This window comes from Schistocerca cancellata, chromosome 3, assembly GCF_023864275.1.
Source record: "Schistocerca cancellata isolate TAMUIC-IGC-003103 chromosome 3, iqSchCanc2.1, whole genome shotgun sequence".
Classification (NCBI taxonomy): Eukaryota; Metazoa; Arthropoda; class Insecta; order Orthoptera; family Acrididae; genus Schistocerca; species Schistocerca cancellata.
Genome location: NC_064628.1, coordinates 167887725 through 167904770, shown reverse-complemented (window position 1 = coordinate 167904770; position 17046 = coordinate 167887725). Strand labels below are relative to the sequence as shown.

Sequence of the window (17046 nt, the reverse complement as noted above, 5' to 3'; positions counted from 1 at the left end):
TTCGGCAGCATCCCATAACTTTCGTCTTAGTTTTACTCTCAATTCATATTCAGTACACATTATATTCTTCATTCCATTCAGTACATTCTGTAATTCTCCTTCACTTTCACTGAGAACAGCAATGTCATCAGCGAATTGTACACTACTGGCCATTAAAATTGCTACATCAAGAAGAAATGCAGATGATAACGATTATTCATTGGACAGATATATTATACTAGAACTGACTTGTGATTACATTTTCACGCGATTTGGGTGCAGAAATCCTGAGAAATCAGTTTCCAAAACAACCACCTCTGGCCGTAATAACGGCCTTCATACGCCTGGGCATTGAGTCAAACGGAGCTTGGATGGTGTGTACAGGTACAGCTGCCCATGCAGCTTCAACACGTTACCACAGTTCATCAAGAGTAGTAATTGGCGTATTTGGCGAGCCAGTTGCTCGGCCACCATTGACCTGACGCTTTCAATTGGTGAGAGATCTGGAGAATGTGCTGGCCAGGGCAGCACTCGAACATTTTCTGTATCCAGAAAGGCCCGTACAGGACCTGCAACATGCGGTCGTACATTATCTTGCTGAAATGTAGGGTTTTGCAAGGATCGAGTGAAGGGTAGAGCCACGGGTCACAACACATCTGAAATGTAACGTCCACTGTTCAAAGTGCCGTAATTGTAATCAAGATGTGACCGAGACGTGTAACCAGTGGCACCTCATACCATCACGCCGGGTGATACGCCAGTATGGCGATGACGAATACGCGCTACCAAGGTACGTTCACCGCAATGTCGCCAAACACGGATGCGACCATCATGATGCTGTAAACACAACCTGGATTCATCAGAAAAAAAATGACGTTTTGCCATTCATGCACCCTGGTTCGTCGTTGAGTACACCATCGCAGGCGTTCTTGTCTGTGATGCAGCGTCAAGGGTAACCACAGCCATGCTGCTCCAAACGTCATCGAACTGTTCGTGCAGAAGGTTTTTCTCTTGCAAACGTCCCCATCTGTTGACTCAGGGATCGACACGTGGCTGCACGAACCGTTACAGCCATGAGCATAAGATGCCTGTCATCTCGACTGCTAGTGATACGAGGCCGTTGGGATCCAGCACGGCGTTCCGTATTACCCTGGTGAACCCACCGATTCCATTTTCTGCTAACAGTAATTTGATCTCGACCAACGCGAGCAGCAATGTCGCGTAACAATAAACTGCAATCGTGATAGGCTACAATCCGACCTTTATCAAAGTCGGAAGCGTGATGGTACGCATTTCTTCTCCTTACACGAGGCATCACAACAACGTTTCACCAGGCAACGCCGGTCAACTGCTGTTTGTGTATGAGAAATCGGTTAGAAACTTTCCTCGTGTCAGCACGTTTTAGGTGTCGCCACCGGCGGCAATCTTGTGTGAATGCTCTGAAAAGCTAATCATTTGCATATCACAGCATCTTCTTCCTGTCTGCTAAATTTCGCTTCTGCAGCACGTCATCTTCGTGTTGTAGCAATTTTAATGGCCAGTAGTGTATCATTGATATCCTTTTACCTTCAATATGAATTTCACTCTCCAACGTTTCTTTAATTTCCATCAATTATTCTTCGATGTCTAGGTTGAAAAGAAGCGGGGGGGGGGGGGGGGGCGGGAAGACTACATCCCTGTCGGTCTTACGCTCTTTTTAATCCATTCTTGATCTTCCACTCTTATGGTTCCCTCTTGGTACATGTTCATATTTTATATAACCCGTCTTCCCTATAACTTAAGGGTATTTTTCTCAGGATTTTAAACATCTTGCACCATTTGATATTGTCTGACACTTTTTCCCGGTCCACAAATCCTATGAAGGTATTTTGATTTTTCTTCGGTCTTGTTTCTATTATCATACGTAACGTTTCCCATACTCGAGCCCAACATCTCCTCAATTCTCTTTTCCATTATTATGTGTACCATTCTCGTCAGAAACTTGGATGTTTGATCTACTAAGTTGATTTTGCGATAATTCTCGCACCTGTCAGCTCTTGCAGCCTTCGGAATTGTGTGGAATATATTTTTCCGAAAGTCAAACGGTGTGCCTCCAGACTCATGCACTGTACACATCAATGTGAGTAGTCGTTTTGTTGTCACTTCCTACAGTAATTTTAGAAAACTCAGATGGGATGTTGTCTGTCACTTACAATTTATTTGATTAGAAAGCTGCCAAAGCTCTTCTAAATTCTGGTTGTGATATTCGATCCCCTATTGCTTCTATATCGACTAGTTCTTCTTCTTCTGTCACTTTATCAGACAAGACTTCACCCAAACGCAGCCCTTTAATGTACTCCCTCCACCTATCTCCTCTATCGTCTGCGCTTAACCGCGGAATTCCCATTCCACCCATAATGTTACCACCTCTGCAATTAATTTCACGGAAGGTTGCTTTGACCTTTCTATATGCTGAGTCATTCCTTCCGACAATCATTTCTTTTTCGGTATCTTCACACTTTTCGTGGTCATTTTTGTACTTGCTTCTTTCATCGATCGCAGAAGTATTTCTCCGTTTACCCGTGGGTTCTTCGCAATGACCTTCGATGTACCTATGTTTCTCTTTCCAACTTCTGTCATAGTCCTTTTTAGAAATGTCCGTTTCTGTTCAGCTGAACTGCCTGCTGAGTTATTCTTCACCGCAGTAGCTAAAGTGTAGAGAACTTGAGGCGTCTGTCTGTATTCCACAGTACTTCCGTAAGCCACTCCCTTGCGCATTGTCTCTTAAACTTCATTCTACTCTTTTTTACAACTAAATTGTGGTCCAAGTTATTTCTACTCCGTGTAGGCCTTACAATCCTGTATCTGATTTCGGAATCTCTGCCTGACTATCATGTAACGTAACTGAAATCTTGTCGTATCTTCCGGCTTTTTCCAAGTATATCTCCTCCTCTTAAGCAGAGTTTTCACTGTTACTAGCTGAAATTTATTTCAGAATTCAATTAGTCTTTCTTTTCTCTCATTCAACTACCAAGCCCATATTCTCCCGTAACTCTTTCTTCTGCTCCTTCCCTTAAAAGCGTATTCCAGGCCACGATGACTATTGCATTTTCATCTCCCTTTACGATACTGAATTACCCGTTCCATATCCTCATATACTTCTCTTCATCTTCAGCTTGCGATGTCATCATGAAACGGTAGTCTCGATCAACCCGATTTTTGAATCTGAGAATTAAATTTTGTTGAGCGAAACGTCTCTTAGGAGCCTCTATATTTCGACCAATAACAAGGGAGTCTTCATTTCTTCATGACACTTGATGTGACAATTCTTTGCGATGTAACAGTGATGGAGGTCTAAGTGATTCTTTTTCGTTGACTGATGCACGCGTATTTCGTAAGTCCCCGAAAAATAAAGCAAATTAGGCAAAATGGGCTATACGTTAGTACAATCCGACGTAAGAGCTTCAGGACACAAAAGTTTCAGATACATTTTATGCCTGTTTTCGTATCAACATACCACTGTATCGTCGTAATGACTCTGATAGAAAATTCAGTATTAGCATTATCTGTGTTTTCAGGTGAATCCAAGCAAGCAGCTGCCAGTGATGTTCTGGATCCACGGAGGCGGCTGGATCTCAGGAGGCGCCAACTGGGTTGAACCCAATTTTATTCTGGACCACGATGTTGTGATGGTTGCTATTAATTACCGACTCGGCCCACTGGGTAAGTAGTTTCAAAAGACAACCCCCGCAAAAAAGGTTTGCGTAAATCATTTTTTATGCTGATATTTAAGTGAGACTTGTTAACGATACCCTACGCCGCTAGCTATATTGCTTCGGAGCCTTCTTCGCCTTCTCCTCCCCCCCCCCCCTCCCACCCCCCAAGAATTTATCACGTTGAGTATGGGGTCCGCTTTTACAGAATTCCGCAAATTTTATTTTTTAATCTTTGTAGCCGGATGCCCTTCTTGGTGCCAGAGTCGCCAAGGTAACAGAAGGGAGGGAAGTAGTGTGCCCCATCTGTCTGCGAATAGTGTAAACTGTATTCTGTGTGTAATCTTATTTTAACCGTTGGTGCGGCGTATTGTCTGATGCAGAAGTTGGGGATCAGTCCAGCATTTGCATAAACAATCGTGAGAAACCATCTAAAAGCCACATTTAGGTTGACCAGTGTACCAGCCCATGGACGTTAATACGCAATCAGGTTCAACCCAAGTCTGGACCACCTCTATGTACAGCAAGCTAGCGCACAGCGCCTTGCACAATAAGACTGTAAACTGCCTCAGGATCTACCCTTCAGTATTCCTATGAGCTGTACTGCCAAAGCATAGCTATTGTGGTTTCTGTAATTTTGTAACTAATAGGCCTGATAGCCAGGTGTGTTAATGCGTCGCTTCCGGGACAGGGAGGTACGGTCGCCGTTGGCCCCGGATCGAATCCGGGCGGCCGCGCGCCGGCCAGTATGGATGTGATTTTCAGCGGTATCCCACATCCAACTGGGTGAATACCGGGTTGGCACCAAAGGCCCGCCTTAACTACACGATTGACAATAATTTTTAAAAGTTTCGCTCACTTTCATATCAATAACACTATACAAGGTCAGTTGTGGTACACATATTCTGCCGCTGGGGATAACGGAATGGCGACAAGAAGGACATACGGCCACTTCTTAAATTAAACATACCAAATCCGTTGATAACCATGCCTGGATCGAAATAATATTACACGTAGTGGATGTGACATTCTTACGAATGATATTATATTTGAATTATACGTTGTCGGTGTGCTGATAGTGTTCATTACGACGTCCTTAGATTTTTAATTCCTTTTGATTGGAACATGGCTACATAGTGAAAGAACTGGAAGCGAGGTGTAGCAAAGCTAATGCAGTGAGCGCTCAGCTACGATCTACTCTCTTCTGCAAGAAGGAAGTCAGTACCAAGACTAAGTTATCTGTGCACCGTTCAATCTTTCGACCAACTTTGTTGTATGGGAGCGAAAGCTGGGTGGACTCAGGTTACCTTATCAACAATGTTGAGGTTACAGATATGAAAGTAGCTAGGATGATTGCAGGTACTAGTAGATGGGAACAATGGCAGGAGGGTGTCCACAATGAGGAAATCAAAGAAAAACTGGGAATGAACTCTATAGATGTAGCAGTCAGGGCGAACAGGCTTAGATGGTGGAGTCATGTTACACGCATGGGAGAAGCAAGGTTACCCAAGAGACTCATGGATTCAGCAGTAGAGGGTAGGAGGAGTCGGGGTAGACCGAGGAGAAGGTACCTGGATTCGGTTAAGAATGATTTTGAAGTAATAGGTTTAACATCAGAAGAGGCACCAATGTTAGCATTGAATAGGGGATCATGGAGGAACTGTATAAGGGGGGCTATGCTCCAGACTGAACGCTGAAAGGCATAATCAGTCTTAAATGATGATGATGATGATGATTTGATTGGAATATCGTTAACACAGTAATGGTATGTAGGTTCGTCCATTTCGAGATGGGCTAGCGCGTGAGAGGAAGAATGCTTCACGTCATAATCGCCACCAGAAGTCTATGTAATTTAGTTGTTGATTGTCATCTTTGCTTAGACAACCATCAATGATGCTTCATCTGGTATCAGCTGAGTTCAGTGATTCAGTAGTTTTAGCATTATCAGTCAATATGAAATTGAATACTTTCCAGCTTATTGTACTTTATTGTTACGTGTAAGTAATCGGAGTAAAGCATTTTTCATTAAAATTAAGTCAATACCACATTCTGTATTTGAAAATATATGGAAATATATGGTGTAGGTTCCTGTAGTCATGTCCTAGTTCATGAACCACGGGCAACGTATGAGTGGCCAAGTAAGTGGTCCCGACAGTCGGGATACCAGTTACTTTGGAACAAGGCTGGGCATCTCGGACATATTCTGAGTCGTGGTCACCTTTGTGCTCATACGGCAAAGACTACCAAATCCACCGGTTAGTCCCTCAGCCGTTAGGGGTAAAACCCAATGGGACTCGGCGCAAGTAAGGCTAGCAACCTGCTTCCCTGGTACTTTAAATATGATACTGGCAACAATCAGAGCAAAATGCCTCGGACCTTTGGAGGTGACGGAGTCCCACCTCTAACTGACAAACCAGGGACTCCTAAGATACGACTTGGCAAACAAATGGTAATGAGATGGGGAGCTATTAATATCAATGGGGGCTACTCTGGGAAGAAGGTAGAGCTGGCAGAGGCTGCAAGTAAGATGGGGCTGGACGTTTTAGCTGTTAGTGACATTCGGGTAAGGGGTGAGAAAGAAGAGGAAGTGGGAGAATACAAGGTCTACCTGTCAGGAGTCAAAGCAGGAATAGCACAATGGGGTGTAGGGCTTTACATCAGGAAAGAAATGGAACCCAGCGTAGTTGCAATAAGGTATGTAAACGAACGACTGATGTGGATAGATTTGACAGTGTCTAGCAAGAAAATTAGGATTGTGTCAGTATATTCGCTTTGCGAAGGGACAGATCAAGATAAGATGGATAGTTTTTATGAGGCACTCAGTGATGTAGTTGTTAGAGTAAAGGACAAGGACAGTGTTCTGCTCATGGGTGATTTTAATGCCAGGATTGGAAATCGAACAGAAGGGTATGAAAAGGTTATGGGTAAATTTGGAGAGGATATGGAGGCCAACAGGAATGGGAAACAACTCTTGGATTTCTGTGCCAGTATGGGCTTAGTAATCACAAACTCCTTTTTTAAACATAAGAACATTCACCGCTATACTTGGGAAGGCAGGGGAACCAGATCTGTTATTGACTATATAATAACAGATCAGGAATTCAGGAAGGCTGTGAGGGACACACGTGTACTCAGGGGATTCTTTGAAGACACTGATCATTATTTAATCTACAGTGAAATTGGGATTGTGAGGCCGAAAGTGCAGGAGGTCAGGTCCATATGTAGGAGGATAAGAATGGAGAAACTTCAGGATAAGGAAATCAGGCACAAGTACATAACAGCGATCTCAGAAAGGTACCAGTTAGTTGAATGTAGCCAATTACAGTCATTGGAAAAGGAATGGACAAGGTACAGGGACACAGTACTAGAAGTGGCTAAAGAATGTCTTGGAACAGTAGTGTGTAAAAGTAGGATGAAGCAAACAGCTTGGTGGAATGATACAGTCAAGGCAGCCTGTAAAAGGAAAAAGAAGGCGTATCAAAAATGGCTACATACCAGAACCCAGGTAGACAGAGAAAGTTATGTTGAAGAAAGAAACAAAGCCAAACAGATAATTGCAGCATCCAAGAAGAAATCGTGGGAAGACTTTGGAAACAGGTTGGAGACTATGGGTCAAGCTGCTGGAAAACCATTCTGGAGTGTAATTAGCAGTCTTCGAAAGGGAGGTAAGAAGGAAATGACAAGTATTTTGGACAGGTCAGGAAAACTGCTGGTGAATCCTGTGGATGCCTTGGGCAGATGGAGGGAGTATTTTGAAGAGTTGCTCAATGTAGGTGAAAATGCGATTAGTAATGATTCAGATTTCGAGATAAAATGGGATAGTAATGATGATGGAAATAGGATCACATTTGAGGAAGTGGAAAAAATGGTCAATAGATTTCAGTGCAATAAAGCGGCTGGGGTGGATGAAATTAAGTCGGAACTCATCAAATACAGTGGAATGTCATGTCTTAAATGGCTACACAGGATAATTGAAATGGCCTGGGAGTCGGGACAGGTTCCATCAGACTGGACAAAAGCAGTAATCACACCAATCTTTAAACAACTACGGAGGTATCTCTTTAATCAGCGTTGTGGGTAAAATCTTCTCGGGTATTGTTGAAAGGAAAGTGCGAGTATTAGTTGAGGACCAATTGGATGAAAATCAGTGTGGGTTTAGGCCTCTTAGAGGTTGTCAGGACCAGAACTTAGCTTACGGCAAATAATGGAGAAGTGTTATGAGTGGAACAGGGAATTGTATCTATGCTTTATAGATCTAGAAAAGGCATATGACCGGGTTCCTAGGAGGAAGTTATTGTCTGTTCTACAAGATAATGGAACAGGAGGCAAACTTTTGCAAGCAATTAAAGGTCTTTACATGGATAGTCAGGCAGCAGTTAGAGTTGACGGTAAATTGAGTTCATGATTCAGAGTAGTTTCAGGGGTAAGACAAGGCTGCAACCTGTCTCCACTGTTGTTCATATTATTTATGGATCATATGTTGAAAACAACAGACTGGCTGGGTGAGATTAAGATATGTGAACACAAAATAAGCAGTCTTGCATATGCGGATGACTTAGTTGTGATGGCACATTCGATTGAAAGTTTGCAAACTAATATTTCAGAGCTAGATCAGAAATGTAAGGACTATGGTATAAAGATTAGCATCTCCAAACCGAAAGTAATGTCAGTGGGAAAGAAATATAAACGGATTGAGTGCCAAACAGGAGGAACAAAGTTAGAACAGGTGGACGGTTTCAAGTACTTAGGATGCATATTCTCACAGGATGGCAACATAGTGAGAGAACTGGAAGCGAGGTGTAGCAAAGCTAATGCAGTGAGCGCTCGGCTACGATCTACTCTCTTCTGCAAGAAGGAAGTCAGTACCAAGACTAAGTTATCTGTGCACCGTTCAATCTTTCGACCAACTTTGTTGTATGGGAGCGAAAGCTGGTTGGATTCAGGTTACCTTATCAACAAGGTTGAGGTTACGGATATGAAAGGAGCTAGGATGATTGCAGGTACTAGTAGATGGGAACAATGGCAGTAGGGTGTCCACAATGAGGAAATCATAGAAAAACTGGGAATGAACTCTATAGATGTAGCAGTAAGGGCAACAGGCTTAGATGGTGGGGTAATGTTACACGCATGGGAGAAGCAAGGTTACCCAAGAGACTCATGGATTCAGCAGTAGAGGGTAGGAGGAGTCGGGGCAGACCGAGGAGAAGGTACCTGGATTCGGTTAAGAATGATTTTGAAGTAATAGGTTTAACATCAGAAGAGGCACCAATGTTAGCACTGAATAGGGGATTATGGAGGAACTGCATAAGGGGGGATATGCTCCAGACTGAACGCTGAAAGGCATAATCATTCTTAAATGATGATGATGATGATGATGATGGAAATATATATCCGTGTATAACTTCAGAAATGTGTGATACAGTAAGTGGTATAACTGGGTTGAGCGGAGAGTGGTAATATTATTCAGAATTTTCATTTAACCAAAAATCGATTGCGGTTACACACTGAATTTCCGCAATTTTAAAAATGGCATTGTTTTTAAAATTGCAACATTCAATAGTAATAGCAGACAGCCTATGAATTCGGTAAAAATTCCAAGGCGTTTCAATAAACACGGAAAAGTTCCAAAATGTGTAGCAGATCCCAAGGATGCCCACTAAATGTTATAAATAATGAACTTAGAGAGACCGGCCAACCAAAAACAAATGCAATTAATAAAGACAGTTCCAAAATGCGTAATAGAATAAAAATAGAATATTGTTCCTGTACGACGTGTATTAATAGTCAAGTGTACTCTTCTAGTAGTCGTATCGATGCACATCTGACTATATCCAAGCACTTTCAGACACCGGTACACTGCTCAAATGTACAATCTGTCATACTTTGTAGATGTTCTGGTGTGTCTTATCCAATAAACAACCTCTCTATGCCACTAACGGCCAGTTCCTATGAGATAAATAAACGGTCTTAGATATCTTTACTCAAACAGGCACTGACAATGTGACACCACTAGAAAAAAAAAAAAAACAGCAACTTAGAAGCTAGGCAGGCTCAGTTTCGTCGTTCTGCAGCATAACTTACCTTACATTTACAAAGCTAAGCTTATTACACAATAGCGACTCCTCATAAACATCTTACTTAGACAAAAATAAGATAAAAATATGAACTAGGATTAAGAAACTACGATTAATCGTTAAATGTTTGTTACTACTTCAGAAAGGCATCAGATGGGGAAATTAGTCTGACTAATGTAATGAAAATGGAAATTTCAAATAAACTTCTATTTTGTTAGAGTAATCACTATGACATATCCTCACATAGATTGTGCGGTAGCGTTCTCGCTTCCCACGCCCGGGTTCCCGGGTTCGATTCCCGGCGGGCTCAGGGATTTTCTCTGACTCGTGATGACTGGGTGTTGTGTGATGTCCTTAGGTTAGTTAGGTTTAAGTAGTTCTAAATTCTATGTTACTGATGACCATAGATGTTAAGTCCCATAGTGCTCAGAGCCATTTGAACCATTTGAACCTCACATAGATTGAAAGGACACTAACCATCTGCTACACTTTATAAAGTCACGTTCTGTTCGATTTGAAATACTAAATGTCTTTTTCCAACGCTGTTTCACAGAGGAAGACTGCACTGTAGTTCCTTCTCTAGATTGTCGCACAGATGATAAAATGGTAGATATCGAAATTGACGTCAGAGGGATAGAGAAACAATTAAAATCGCTCAAAAGAGAAAAGGCCGCTGGACCTAACGGGATACCAGATCGGTTTTACACAGAGTACGCGAAGGAACTTGCCCCCCTTCTTGCAGCTGTGTACCGTAGGTCTGTAGAAGAGCGTAGCGTTCCTAAGGATTGGAAAAGGGCACAGGTCATCCCCGTTTTCAAGAAGGGGCGTCCAACAGATGTGCAGAACTGTAGACTTATATATCTAACGTCGATCAGTTGTAGAATTTTGGAACACGTATTATGTTCGAGTATAATGACTTTTCTGGAGACTAGAAATCTACTCTGTAGGAATCAGCATGGGTTTCGCAAAAGACGATCGTGTGAAACCCAGCTCGCACTATTCGTCCACGAAATTCCGAGTGCCATTGACACGGGTTCCCGGGTAGATGACGTGATTCTTGACTTCCGCAAGGCATTCGATACAGATTCCCACAGTCGTTTAATGAACAAAGTAAGAGCATATGGACTATCAGACCAATTGTGTGATTGGATTTAAGAGTTCCTAGATAACAGAAAGCAGCATGTCATTCTCAATGGAGAGAAGTCTTCCGAAGTAAGAGAGATTTCAGGTGTGCCGCAGGGGAGTGTCGTAGGACCGTTGCTATTCACACTATACATGACCGTGTGGATAACATCGGAAGTTCACTGAGGCTTTTTGCGGATGATGCTGTGGTATATCGAGAGGTTGTAACAATGGAAAATTGTACTGAAATGCAGGAGGATCTGCAGCGAATTGACGCATGGTGCAGGGAATGGCAATTGAATCTCAATGTAGACAAGTGTAATGTGCTGCGAATACACAGAAAGAAAGATCCCTTATCATTTAGCTACAATATAGCAGGTCAGCAACTGGAAGCAGTTAATTCCATAAATTATCTGGGAATGGGCATTAGGAGTGATTTAAAATGGAATGATCATATAAAGTTTATCGTCGGTAAAGCAGATGCCAGACTGAGATTCATTGGAAGAATCCTAAGGAAATGCAATCCGAAAACAAAGGAAGTAGGTTACAGTACACTTGTTCGCCCACTTCTTGAATACTGCTCACCAGTGTGGGATCCATGCCAGATAGGGTTGATAGAAGAGATAGAGAAGATCCACCGGAGAGCAGCGCGCTTCGTTACAGGATCATTTAGTGATCGCGAAAGCGTTACGGAGATGATAAATAAACTTCAGTGGAAGACTCTACAGGAGAGACGATCAGTAGCTCGGTACATGCTTTTGTTGAAGTTTCGAGAACATACCATCACAGAGGAGTCAAACAGTATATTGCTCCCTCCTACGTATATCTCGCGAAGAGACCATGAGGATAAAATCAGAGAGATTAGAGCCCACACAGAGGCATACCGACAATCCTTCTTTCCACGAACAATACGAGACTGGAATAGAAGGGAGAACCGATAGAGGTACACAAGGTAACCTCCACCGTACACCGTCAGGTAGCTTGTGGAGTATGGGTGTAGATGTAGATTCCTGAAATGGCAATATTAAAAAAAAAAAGGAAAACATTACAACCACTTTGGTGAATGAAACAAAATGCTGTATACTGATCTCAGACTAATCGTTACTCTGGTGCATGGTTTGCAGGAAAACCTAATCAGTCACACGGCCTTCGCACAACATACCAAAGCACGAATAAAACAATAACACCTAATCTTGTATCGTTGAGTAGGTTACAGAGAGTGTAGCGGCATGTGCTTGTCGTGGTCAGTTCAAAAATGTAGTTCCCACTCCCAATACCAATTCCAGTATTATGCACTCCTGCTCAACTGAGTGGCAGCAGAATTAGCAGACCACAGCTTGTCTGATCGAAAAGAGCTTTCAAGAGGCTTCATGCGGCTCATCGCTGTCTGCCGCATAAACTCACAATAACAGGTACTGCATACATAAAACTGCTCAGCGGCGACTAACTCACTATAACATGCACTGTATTGAGTGGGGATACGACCTAGGACTGACCACATCTTACAAATGACTGACTCTGAACAGCTGTCCTTCCTTCTTCCTTTCACATTCTATGTGCTCACTTGGCACGACCGCGCCCTAACCTTTCATCGGCGGAGTTACCGGCTCCAATGGCCACAAGCAAAGACTTCAGTACTACCCATACAGCACGGAAATATCGAAATGGATCAAGTTTCCGTCGTAAAATAAAAGAGAAATAGCTCTCCTGTAATCGATGGGATAAATACATGACGCAAGTGCGATTATCGACAGACACATTTCATAGCTACATCCACAGCGCCTCGTACAATCTTGCTGTAACCGTGACATGAAGGCTCACATTAAATAATGGCACACACAGTCTAGCCAAAAAGACTGTTATAATTTACCAACAATATTTGTAGAACATTAATAGATTCAACCAGTATCTAAGCTGTTTGAAAATAAGAGACGCTTTCACAAGTTATCAAAATAATTTAGACCTTACAAACAGAACGGATTTATGGCAACAACATTAACCAGAAGAAGTAAGACTTGGAAGACAATTACTGCACGAGAAAACAAGATCTAGACAAAAGCACTCTAGCAGAAGATATGCCAAGGGTTTGTTTCAATGTTATATGCTCACGTGATCTGGCAACAGGTACAATAACATGTGCAGTTCACTGTTTAATTCGGAACAACTACACTGAGTAAACAACACACCACATTCAGGAACAGCCGAAATTTTGTAACAGGAGCACTCACTTAATAATCACTAATCGCTCTAGCACTGACTATCACCGTATGTACAAAAAATTAAATCTGCTCTCTCCTATGTACCCAACACTCCCAAAGACATAAGTGGAACTCTTTCCCTTGAATAAATTACCTAATTTTTTTTAAACTGTAACCATTTGTTTGTCTGTATATATATATATATATATATAACATTTACCGATTTGGCTAATGGTTCAAATGGAGCACTTTGGGAATTAACTTCTGAGGTCATCAGTCCCCTAGTACTTAGAACTACTTACACCTAACTAACCTAAGGACATCACACACATCCATGCCCGAGGCAGGATTCGAACCTGCGACCGTAGCGGTCGCGCGGTTCCAGACCGTAGCGCCTAGAACTGCTCGGCCACCCCGGCCGGCCTTACCGATTTCCATCCCATTCCATCCCATCCGTATAACTGCAGCGTGCTGCATCGCCTTTTATCAAGTCTTTTTTTTTTTTTTTTTTTTTACAGTGTATCACATAGACGGCAAAGTCTTAAGCGCCACAACACAAAAATCTGTATCAGCACGAACACTATCTGTACATTATCAACACACGGTCACAATATAATAAAAATTATCAGAGAAATTAAAAAGCTTTGAAAATAGTTCTGAATATTAAGCACTCAATTCAACATCCATTATATCCATTATACTTTCAAGAGTGGCACTGGTTATACGCTTATATTTTTCCAGGTTTTAGATAACTGCTCATAGTAATTACATTATGCGTAGTCAGTGTACAGCAGACTCTCACATGGATGTTGATCCATCGTTTACTTTTAATGAGCAACAGCATTAAACTGTTACTGTTCGTCATGAAACATAGAAGTTGTAAATTATGCAGCTCGTTAGGTATGTTAGTGTTGGTGCAACAGATTATACATAGAGATTCCAATTTGAGAACCTGAATACACAGGCAGTTAACTGAAGTCGGAAGTGTCACTTGAGCCTGTAGCCTCATCAGCTTTTACAGGTCAGACGTATTGCAAAAATGAGTTTGGAATTGAAAGACATGCTTTAATGAAACCATACTATAGGAATTCAAGCTAATCATGAGAAATCTACAAATGCTTTGTAATAGCAACAAAAGACGAATCCTGAAGTACGCTCATACATCTCACTGGATACTCGCTACTTTTTTAATGATTTCTGCATCTCATCACGTGTTTCATTTTGTTCTGATTGTGACGAACTAAGTAATCTAATTTAATGAATATTGCTCTAAATATAAGAATTTATTGGTATAAAAGAGTTTGGTTTTTGAGAACATCTTTCAAATGAAAATTCGGTTTATGTGGATGAGATACATGCAAACTTAGTAAACGTCACTACAGATATTCGGATTTAGGTTATGACATGTTCGACATGCCTACCATCATTGTCGATGATGTGGCCCAGACGAATGGCGAAACCCTGCATAAACTGCTGGAGTGTCGGAACATCGACGCTTTCGATGACTTCCTGAATGGCTGTTTTCAGCTCAGCAATGGTTTTGGGGTTACTGCTGTACACTTTGTCGTTGATACAACCCCACAAAAAGGAGTCACATGTGACCAGATCCAGGGCGAATCGAGGCCCACGCCAGTGACCTCTGGGTACCCCATAGCCAGAATGCGGTTCCCAAAGTGCTCCTTCAGGACATCAAACACTCTCCTGCTTCGATTGGGTCAAGCTCCGTCTTGAATGAAGCACATATTGTCGAAATCAGGGTAACTTTGGATAATGGGGATGAAATCATCTTCCAAAATCTTCACGTACCGTTCGGTAATCACTGTGTCATCAAGTAATATTGCACTGATTATTTTGTGACTGGAGATGGCACACCACACAGTCATCTGTTGAAGGTGAAGAGACTTCCCAATCGCAAAATGCGGATTCTCAGTTCCAAAATGCGTCAATGTTGCTTGTTGACGAACCCAGCCAAATGAAGGTGAGCTTCGTCGCTAAAACAAACCATACATGACATACTAATCCCCATAATGCCCTGATGCCAAGGGTGCAGTTTGAACGCTCTAACACAAACAGTTCAGAAGTTAAGACGATTTTATTTCATACAGTTCAATAATTGTGACCCTATATATTGGTTGTGTTACACAATGCATGTGAACGTACTCATAGTGTGACGTACATAGTGGTCTATGTGCTGTGTGTACCACTGTACGATTTGAAGGTCTCTTGAGCACGGAGGACGAGGCCTCTCCAGGGAACTACGCCCTAAAGGACCAGGTGGCAGCCCTGAGGTGGGTCAAGGACAACATCGCGGCGTTTGGCGGCGACCCCGGCAACGTGACCATCTTCGGACAGAGCGCGGGAGGCGCGAGCGTGCACTACCACATGCTGTCGCCTCTCTCCAGAGGTGAGTTACTTCACGGAGAGACTAAGTACTGTAACGATCGAAACGTCTTGTTTGTGTATTTTAATGAGGACTGGGAACAAATGAACAACATTTAACAGTAGCGATGGTGGAAAAAAAATCACTATCTATAAAACGCTTTCGGAGGAAATCGACTTAAACTTAAAACATCAAATGTATTCACAGTTGCGAATATGGTCCGATCAGCTGTATAACGGAACGACGGCCGTGGAAATCTGTGCTGGACTGGGACTCGAAACCCTGATTTCCCGCCTATCGCCCGCGGTCGCCCTGCCATTGTATATCCGAAACTGCCCCGCGGCCAGACCCAAACAACAATGTGTCTACAACCTGCACTCGTATATCCATGGTACAGTCGTACTCAAAAGTATCCGAACGACCTGAATTGCATTTCGCCTCATTCGCATGCAACCCACATAACGCAGCTGTCTAGCAGGTCCTCTAATCGCTCCTTGGTACAGTCGTTTGACTATTTAAAATGGTTCCAAGTCACCACCAGAAAACACTGCTCTGTATCGCAATAACACAAGATGTAAAGTAATACTACGATACTACAAATATAAGGGAACACCTTATCACAGATAAGACTGTCCTTATGGCTTGAAAGCTCACATTACTTACAATAAATCACATGCCTGAAATGTTACCACTCTCATTATTACGTCAGATAGGTAATGCACGTAGTAAGTTCGTCGTATTCATGATTTCCTCAGAAAAGTAACATACCGTACTTATTATTTAACACAAAATGACATTAAAAATTTAAGTTATTCACGAGCACCTAGTTGAGAATATGTATGAACTTCAAATGACACGACGAACCGTCTCGTTCTGCATATGGATTCAAACCCAGGTCATGCAGGCTAAGCAAAGATTTCGTGACTGACGAAAAGTAACAGTCATTCCTGAGTAGGCATACAGAGAGTGATATACCTCGATTTGAGACAGTATCAATTAGGAAATACCAACTTTAAATTATATAATGCAAACATTTTTAACGGACCCGAATACCTACCCAGAACCTATTGTCCCTGTTAACGAACTACGAGAGATGTTAAATATTGCTTCTTAACAAGTAACTTATTTGAAATGCCGTGAGGTAAAGCTTTGTGTTGGACAGGGATTCGAACCCTGAACTTAATCGTATAGATATCGAAGCACAATCAACTGTGACATATCGCATTTTCTCTGCAGTAGCTAGATGTTTTAACTGAAATGACGAGACGCAACATTTATTTTTTCCTTCCCAGGACTCCAACCCAGAACCTATCGCTGTTTTATTCTAGAGAAAGCGAACGTTAAATATGGGTTTGTTGCACCAGCAGCGACATGTGAGCACTAGAAATAATATGACGAAGAGTTCAGTGCTGACTGGGAATAGAGCGCCACACATATCGTTGTTGACTACACACAAAGATACGTCAGCTACCAAATTTTTCTCCATCAGCAGCTCGGAATAAGATCTTGAACTTACAGTGATCTCGCAAATAGTTCTGTGTCTCACTGGGAGTCAAAAACGTCGAATATCGTTAGTGTTGACAACGAATGAAAATACATTA

At 42.2% G+C, this 17046-nt stretch overlaps 1 protein-coding gene across 1 annotated transcript in view; it reads left to right on the top strand.

Annotated features, from left to right (window-relative positions):
• LOC126174793 (venom carboxylesterase-6-like) overlaps positions 1-17046 on the top strand; it is a 161902-nt gene that overhangs the window by 39954 nt on the left and 104902 nt on the right. The window contains exons 3-4 of the mRNA XM_049921163.1: positions 3537-3681; positions 15284-15469. Coding sequence (XP_049777120.1) covers positions 3537-3681; positions 15284-15469 — 331 coding nt within the window. The remainder of the gene's footprint in view (positions 1-3536; positions 3682-15283; positions 15470-17046) is intronic.